The following is an 8,536-nucleotide window of genomic DNA, read 5'->3' as shown; positions in this document are numbered from 1 at the left end:
GGGGTGGGCGGCAGCGGCGGCCGGCCCGAGAACGGGGGCGTCGCGCCGGGACCGGGCTGCCGCAGCGGTCCGGCCGACCCCGCGCCCCGGCTGCCCGGGAACGGCGGGGGCGAGGGCCCCAGGCTGGGCTGCCGGGTCACGCCCGGCACCGGCGGGGACCCCCGGTTGTGCAGGCTGGAGGCGATGGGCCGGGGCGTGCTGGGCACCGGCGGCGGCGCCGCCTCGGGCTTGGAGCCGGCGTCGGGTCTGGGCGGCGGCAGGCGGCTCCTCTGCGGGTCGGGGGCGGCGGTCCTGGGCCCCGACGGCGGCCCCGGGAAGCGCGGCGGGCCGCTCGGCGGCGAGAACGGCTTGGCGGCGGCGGAGCGGCCTCCGGGCGGCAGGACGGGCGGGCGGCCTCCCCCGGAGTCTGCGGACACAGGACAGGGGCATGAGCGCCGTCGGAGCGGCACTGCGGTGCCGCACGGGCCGTGTCCCGAGGCACTGTGAACGGCTGGGGAGCAGCCCGGCACGGGGCACACCAGCCCTGGGGCTCAGCACCAACCCCGGCAGCACTGGGGAACCACTCCAATAGCAGGTTACAGCCCGATATTGCTTATGAGGGACGACTTCAGTGTCCGGAAAGTAACGCAAGTGATACAGCCATCACAGCAAGCAATGACACAGGGAGGGAAGAAATGGTAAAGAACAAGTATTGGATACCATCAACCCGAGAGCAAAGAAATGTTAGCTTTTAAATGATCTTTAACAACAATAGTCCGGCAAAAGGCTCTTTTCAGCCCTTTCTACTAGCGGTTATCTAAGGATGTAGTTGTGCGCATCAGGAAGATGGCAGCAGGCCCTGCAGTTGAAGAAGTACTGTTCTGTGATGCCAGGAACTTTTGTGTTAATACAAGTTCCCAAAATAGACTGTGACACAATAGAAAATACCAGGTCCGAGAGCCTGTTTTGTACGTGTGCTGAAAAATTATGTTAGGCTACAAAATAATGTTCGTAACACCCTACAACCCCCATTGCACAGTCCTTCTTCAACAAGCATGAAATCCTCTGTCCTTAAACTTTCAAAACTCACTGGCCCCGGATGTCCTTCTTTTCAAGGGGCATGAGGCTCTTGGCAGCTGTTTTGTCAACCAGAAGTACAGTGCCTGCCCCAGACAAGCCTCCAACTGCAGTGTGTGTACCAGCCAGCTGGGATGCCTCGTGCACTCCCTAAGCGGCAAGTCACGCTGTTGTAGAGCTGATGCAGATGTACTTTCCATTTGGAAAATAGATCCTTTTTCCTGGTGCACAAGAAAGAATTAGCCTGGATCCTCCTATGTTCCCCTCTGGTCCTGCATACCAACAGCTGAGGCAGGACCTAGTCTGCCTGACTGTACTTTGCAAGCAGCAATTCAGCACTGCCAAGATCTTTAGTTTTCATCAATAACTAAGAGGATGGGTGGAAAGGGGAGTCCCACCTCTCCCTCATAAAACCTAATAGTAAGAATAAAACAAGATTCAAGCTGAAAATTACATTTCCTAAGATATTTGATGGCTTTTTCAGTCCCAGCAGGTAATATGAAGGTTTTAAGCAATATAATTTATTTTTTCACACTGGAACTGCAAGTTCTGTCTTACCGGCATCTCGACTTGCAGCAGATCTGAGCTTTGGCATTCCTGCTTGAAAAAGGCCTCCAAGGCCAGGTGGTCCACCGCCACCGAAGCCACCACCACTGCCACCACCAAAACCCCCACCACTGCCACTGCCACCTCCTCCGAAGCCACCGCCGCCACCTCCACCAGGTCCTTTGGGTTCTGTTGGAAAAAAAAATCCTCCATGTTAGTGAAGCAAGACTGATCCTGAAAAGTCATCTCTTCCATTAGAGCAATGCTTGCAGCTGGTGAAAAATGGATGAGCTTTCAAAATACACAGGGTTTGGATCATCACAGCTGCCATCACCAACACTATTGCACCGTGGCAGAGGTGGCGTGATAATCATAGCCCCTGTATTTTATTAAGCTATCAATTTCCTTTAGTCTGCTCTGGACTAGAAAGCAGATAAAATTGCTGTGGAGAATTTGGAATTGAGCATGGATGGGACCTCTAGAATATCATGTTGTCTTTGTTATCATCTTAGTAGCTTCTTTCTGTTTCTTTGTACTTCTTTTCTCTTATCCTTGCCCTCCACTTCTCCATAAGCAGAAACAGGGCAATCTCATGGAAAATAAGGAAGGAAGGAGGAAGACAGAGGGTCCTTCCTCTTGAAGGTGTGTCTGGTGATCGCTTCTGGGAATGCACCTCTCATTACTGATGATGTTGCAACATCTCTATTTATCTGAACAAAGCTTAGTAGAGAAAGAGATCCCATTTCTGATTATTTTTCTGTAGATTCAGAAATGCAGTGATGGGATCATTAGCTGTTAATGTTTCCAATAGGCAGGAATTATTTTATCAGCTCCCCCCACTTTCTCTCCTGTTTCTCTCTAATGTCAGTATTTCTGCTGTGACAACACTGAGTTGCCAAAAGTAAAATGAAAGTGTTTCCACAACTACCAGTACAGAGAAGAGCCCTATTCAGAGCATCACTGCCAAATGAGCAGGCCCACAGGTTGGGATATCTGTGGAGATCAGTTCTCAGATGATGGGCTACATGGACAAGGATCAATGGCTTCATCTCTTGGAATCTTGATTTCCACAACTTTGGGTTGGCAATAATTTCACTGACTTTACGGTAACTAAAACTTGTGGATCAAAAGCACTTCTAAAAATCCCCCCAAGAAAAAAGGAGGAAGAGTGTGTCCATGGACGCATGTTTCACATTATCCTTCTCAAGCACGTCAGCTCGGTTTGGCTCTGACTCACACAGGGCGTGAACCTCTGGAGAAATGCTGCTACTATGGTTAAGTCTTTCATCATGATTTGTTAATTCATGTAAACAAGATAATAGGCTGCATAATTTTTATCTTACTGTTTACCCCCTCCTTTAATCCCCTCCAGCTCATTACAATAGCTAGAATGTGCAACTTTGCATTCAGAGATAATAAGGGTTTAAAAACTGTAGCTGGCTGATTGCAGGACTGCATTTTTAAATTATTTTTATTTGGTCACATTCCTCTTGGCATTTCCTGCTTTCCTCATCATCTTCCTAACACAATCCAGTCTTTAACTGCATGGCCAAACCTAAACTGAGGTGTACCACATTTGCTAATCAGTCTGTAGAAGTGTCTTCTCTCCTTGGGCAATAAATCCTGTTCCTCTGTCAGAGTGGGACTGTGTTCCTCACACTTCTCCTGTTTCTGGTCTGTCTTCCCAATACTTTTGCTACATGGGCTTTTCCAGCCTCCTCTCAGCACCTACCAAGATGTTCTGTGAGACACAGCAGCAGCATAGATGGATGGAGACCTTGTTTCCATTCAAGTAAGTGGAGGCACTGCCTTGTGCCACAGTACTGGTGGGCAGGCTGGGCAACAAGGCTCAGCCAAAAAGATAACACCCCTGAGTCACTCCAGGAATGGTAAAACTGCGTGCAGAGTGACACACAGGTGGAGTTGTGGCTTGTGGCTGTGGTTCTGCTTTAAGTGGTACTGAGGCCATTAAAGAGCCAATGGTGTCATGCAAGACATGCATTTATTCTTATATTGTTTATGCAAAAGTAGAGTCTGAAATTCCAATTTATTCTCTGTCCTCTCCTCAGTCCTGATGGGGGTTTTGTTTTCCTGATCTGCTGCAGCTCCTCAGCAGAATTCCTAGTAGGGCTTGCATAGTTTTCCGATATAAGCAAACAAGAAAATAAACTGCTGTATGAGGGTAAGCAAACAAATTAGCATTCACATTTCATAAGCAGTACTTGATTTCTCAGCTGACTATTCATCCATGATGAACAGAATTTACTTTTATGCGTACCACTACTGGCACTTTATTCTACCTACAGTTCATTTGATGATAATTTTCTGCATTCAGATATGTAGAACCATTCATACCTATAGATACTACAACATATAGAATAATACTTACTGTCTAAAATTGGGGCACTTCTGTCATTAGTAACAGTCTTCTTGAGCTTTTTTCCTTTGGTAATATCAGATAATAGAGCATTTCTCCCTGCTTGTTCTGACCTGCTTAGGGATGGCTTTTCAGTATTTGCCTGCAAAATAAAATTAAAAATGAGGAGGCAAAATAAACCTCAACTTCTAGATAAAAAGTCTCTTCAAATATGGTAGTTACTTGAGACTCCAGTTTCAGTTGGAACAGCACTGGAGTGGGTAGCATGCCATGTCTATTTTTGTGAATGATGTTAAAGGTAGTTGGCCTTGTTACTGACTCAAGGCCCCAAACACTGCTACTATTCTAACCCACACTAATCACCAGAAACTGAATACTTGCATGTGAATTCACATTCTTTAAACTCAAGATTCAGAGTTCCTGATTTTTTAAAGCCAAGGCATATATATGGTAAATTACATACATAATCTGATTACACAAGAAAATGAGCATTCTTGAAAGTTGTAGTGAAATACAAATTCTAGATAAATCAGAAGAAAGATGGACCTTTATTATTTTAGTTTTGTTAGGAGTATTTAAAAATGGCAATTGCTACTTCCATATATAGACCTCTTCATCTAGATCAAATGAAACCTTTAGATGCATGAGGTTTGTCTCAATGGTCCTCTCTTTTCAGTTTATGTTTCGTTGACACGGTTTTTCAAGGAGTAACAAAAAAACCCCAAACCATACACATACATACACATACATATGCACATATATATGCCTCTTATAGGAAACAGTGGTTTCTGAAAAACTTTCCAACTTATCAGATCAGTGTTATAGAGATTTCCTGAAAGGTAGAGAGAGTTGCCATGGAGGGACTAAGAAGAGAGTCATACTTGGGGTGGAAAATGAGGGAAAGACTCTTCAGAGGCACAGCCCATTCTATCTGTGTAACCGGCTTGGGGTTTGCTCTGAAAGTATCTGAGTACTTTAAAACAGCATTTCAAGAAGCCTTTTCTTCTTGTCAGTGAGATGACTGACTGTTGGGCAGGCAAACATAGCACAAGATCTATTTCAGTTTAGGCTTAAAATTAAATCAGGTCCAATGTAGTTTCACCCACTGTGTCAGCAGTGCTCTGATACCCCAAGGTGGCTGAGGGAGCTGTGCTTGCTAAGAACTATCCTTACCAAATTTAAACAATAGGATTGATTTTTTCCAGCTCAGGTCATGTAAGTACTAGAGTAGCAGGTGGGAGTACATGTCTGGAGAAAGTCAAGGGGATACCAAGACTTCAGTTTCCCTGACTTAGACAAGCTGTTGTCTCTCCACCAGATCAAACCACCAGTGTGGGAGGGAGAGAAGGATGGAGAATCAGAGTAGACAGTGACATCCATATGAGCACTGGAAAGGAGTGAAAGTGATGGTCTTTCTCACAGGATCAATAATCAACCAAAACCAAAATGTTGGAGAGCTTTCCCCAAATGTCAATGCATACCCTCATCCACACCTCCCTATCTCTGGACATCCAATGTCACATCCAATGAGACAAGCAGCAGTAGAGAACAGTGCATTTGGTACATTTACCTCCTGTAAAACTTACCAAGGCTAGTGTTGGGGGTGGAGGGGGAGCTGGAGGGGGAGGCACAGGCATGGTGGAAGGCTGAGCTCTGTCTGCTCTTGCTAAGAAACCTGCACAGCAAAACACAAACACACAAAACTCAAAGATTAACACATCTTAATAAATAAAGTTCTACTCATCTAAAAAGCATCCTTTATCTTTTACATTTTCTAAGTCTAAATAACATACAAAAAGCACTTCATATTTAATTGTATGGAAACCAGCTGCATCTTTAAAGAAGGGCTCCCTACGTAAGCCCCATTGCCATATAAACTCATAGACATACATATCCAGTTTTGCACACTTACACAATCCATGCAGTGCAAAAAATGCAGTAACAAAATTGTACTCTTTTAATCCAATAATCTTCTTCCCATGGAAGTGCTTCAGGATAGTTCCATAGCTACACCATCAACCCTTGCTTCAAGATATCATACTTTAAGATCCTACTCAGAAAGTCAGATGCTGACCTGTTAAATCCCTTCAGTTGCTAAAAGATTCACACATATGCTGTTATGAGTAGGGTGGAACAGCAGAACTCTAGGACAGACTCATGCTTCTTCCTTTCTCCCTGCTTGCTCTGAAGATTCCATGCTCCATCATCACATGTGAATGCACTTTCCTCCTCCTCAGAGGCAGCACACACAGTCATGCTATGTGCATTTTCCCTGAGGAGGAAGAGCAAGTAGGCAGCCTGGCCTCTCAGCTGCAGGCTGCTGCAAAGGGAAAAGCCTGACTGCTAAAGCTCAGCCTTTCACTATATTCACTACTGGAGACCAGGCTCCCACTCTTCCACACTCCAACCAAAACTTTCAACCTAAGACAATCCTAGGAGGGTCACACCTGGGATGTAGAACTTCATTGAAACAAAAATACAAAACAACAAAAAAAATAAAGGCCAAGTGTCAAAGACTTTTTTTTTTTAAGTCACGAGGTCTTTTTGTGGCATTTTGGCACTCAGCTCGCTGGAACTGTGCCTGTTGGGGCTTTGGGGCTTTTCTAATGGTGCTGTGGCATTTCAGCGTGTGCTTTACTCTTTCACCTGAGCTTTCACCTTCTGCTGGCCCATCCACCTGAGCCAGCAATGATTTGCCACCATTTATATAACGTTTGCACACAACAGGTAAACATAGTGGGAATAGGAATACAGACAACCCCAGGCTGACAGCTGAAGTCCTCAGGGCAGTTATTTACAAGAATACACAGCTTTTACTTTTTTAAGTAACTTACGTGTTTTTTGATGAAACCAAGGGGAAGTGTAACAGCATAGTATCTGTCAAATCAACATCATGCTAGGTACAGTACCCTTTACAGTTTAAATGAACATTAGGAAAAATTGCTGAATGAAACAAAATGGCATTTGCAGTGAGGGTTTGAGGTGAGTCACGACCTACAATGTCTCTAGTGGCTCCAACATGATCTATGATGTGTGTGACAAAAAAAAATGGTACAGAAAGTACAGATTTATCTCATCAGATGTTCTTGCTCCAAAAGAATTAGAATACAGCTACAAACACCGCCCCCCCCAAAAAAAAAATTGCTGACCTACCTTCCTCAGAAGAAAGCTTTTCTGAAATAAGACTTTAATAGATTTTGTGTAAAATCTTTAGAGAGGAAAGGGCTTGGAAAGGAGTCAGACTCATCACCCCTAGCTCTGGCTGAATGTCTAGAAAAACCATGGAGTTCGAAGTGGCGTGAGGCCCTAGTACTGTCTCTAGTGTTTGCAGGTTTTCTTCTCCCATACTGCAAAAACTGTTTCTCTTTCCCGTTACTGCAAAAGAGTGAGCAGAGCAGAGGGGAAGCTGGCCCATGGACAGACTGACTGACAAAGAGGAAACTGTGTGAAGCCAAGCCTACGCACTGTGCAAATGCATGCATTCGCAAAGTGCTGCAAACAGACCAGCCTGCTCTCATCAGTCCTCTGGTGCATTACTGAGCATCTTAGGGCTTTTCCACAGAAACAAGTTTCACATTCAGAGGATCTGCTTGAATTCAGTTATATTCCTATCTTCTGTATTTCTAGCTTTCAGTTGTTACATAAGACTCTGCACAAAGCCCAATCCTTTCCTGACCTGCACATTCTAAATCCAATATTTGAAATCTGAAGCCTATTAAAAGCACCAAGACTAATGCTGCTTTGTTCTTCAGCTTCCTGTTTAAAAAAATAGTCAACAGGAAAATTATTTCTTACAGCAGACCACAACCATCCTGTTTCTTAACACAGTCTTTTCACAGCTGCAGTTGTCTCTAGCTTAACTGTGCCATGAGAGTATTTCACCAAGCTTTTAACTACTTCAACTGATTAAAAAGAGCAAGTCTGCTCTCTGCACTGCTTTGCTAAGAGGCCAAAGCAGTCTGGATAATGTACTGGGTTTCCTTGGCACGCCATGTGTCACAGGAAGGTTTCTGGAACAGGCAGAATACAGTTTGGTTTGATATCAGACTTTTAAATGAATCCCTTAAGGCAGCTCAGACCTGAATGCAGCAAGTGAGCCAGGTGGTCTACGAAGCACTTTCTGTAAAATACCATAACTTGTTTAGCTCCCTGTCAGTTAAGAGATTGCTTCCTGCATGCTTGGGCTGCTCTGCTCTACTTCTATGTCCTTTTAACTTGTTGTTTAAGATCAGCTTCTTAAGGAATTGGTGGGGATAGAGGGGAAGAAAGGTGATGCTTGAAGCCTGAGTTCTCTAAGGGGAAGCCACTACCCACAGACACATCCAGCTTCTCCAAAACCCTCCCTGCGCAGACAATTTGCAAGGAGGTAATGGGGAGAAAGGCACTAGGTATTCCCTCCTTCCCTATCCCATCTTACATGTACCCATAGTCACTAGCTGCACAGTAGCTAGTATTTCTGATACTAAAGGGCTTTTTCAACAGAATTGAAGTGAAAATTAGGTACACACAGCTGCACAATGGTGAGCCTAGCATTTAGCTACTGCTGAACAAGCCCTG

The 8,536-nt window shown here is 44.9% G+C and overlaps 1 protein-coding gene across 1 annotated transcript in view; it reads right to left on the bottom strand.

Annotated features, from left to right (window-relative positions):
- Nucleotides 1-8,536, bottom strand: part of WIPF1 (WAS/WASL interacting protein family member 1) — a 56,378-nt gene that overhangs the window by 11,052 nt on the left and 36,790 nt on the right. Inside the window, exons 3-6 of the mRNA XM_027636525.1 lie at nucleotides 5,566-5,654; nucleotides 3,992-4,121; nucleotides 1,615-1,791; nucleotides 10-406 (exon numbers count right to left, since the gene is read on the bottom strand). Of these exons, the coding sequence (XP_027492326.1) occupies nucleotides 10-406; nucleotides 1,615-1,791; nucleotides 3,992-4,121; nucleotides 5,566-5,616 (755 nt within the window). The 5' untranslated portion in view covers nucleotides 5,617-5,654. The remainder of the gene's footprint in view (nucleotides 1-9; nucleotides 407-1,614; nucleotides 1,792-3,991; nucleotides 4,122-5,565; nucleotides 5,655-8,536) is intronic.

The sequence above is a fragment of the Corapipo altera genome, unplaced genomic scaffold (genome assembly GCF_003945725.1).
Source record: "Corapipo altera isolate COAL_440 unplaced genomic scaffold, ASM394572v1 45, whole genome shotgun sequence".
Classification (NCBI taxonomy): Eukaryota; Metazoa; Chordata; class Aves; order Passeriformes; family Pipridae; genus Corapipo; species Corapipo altera.
This window is presented reverse-complemented; position numbering and strand designations above follow the sequence as displayed.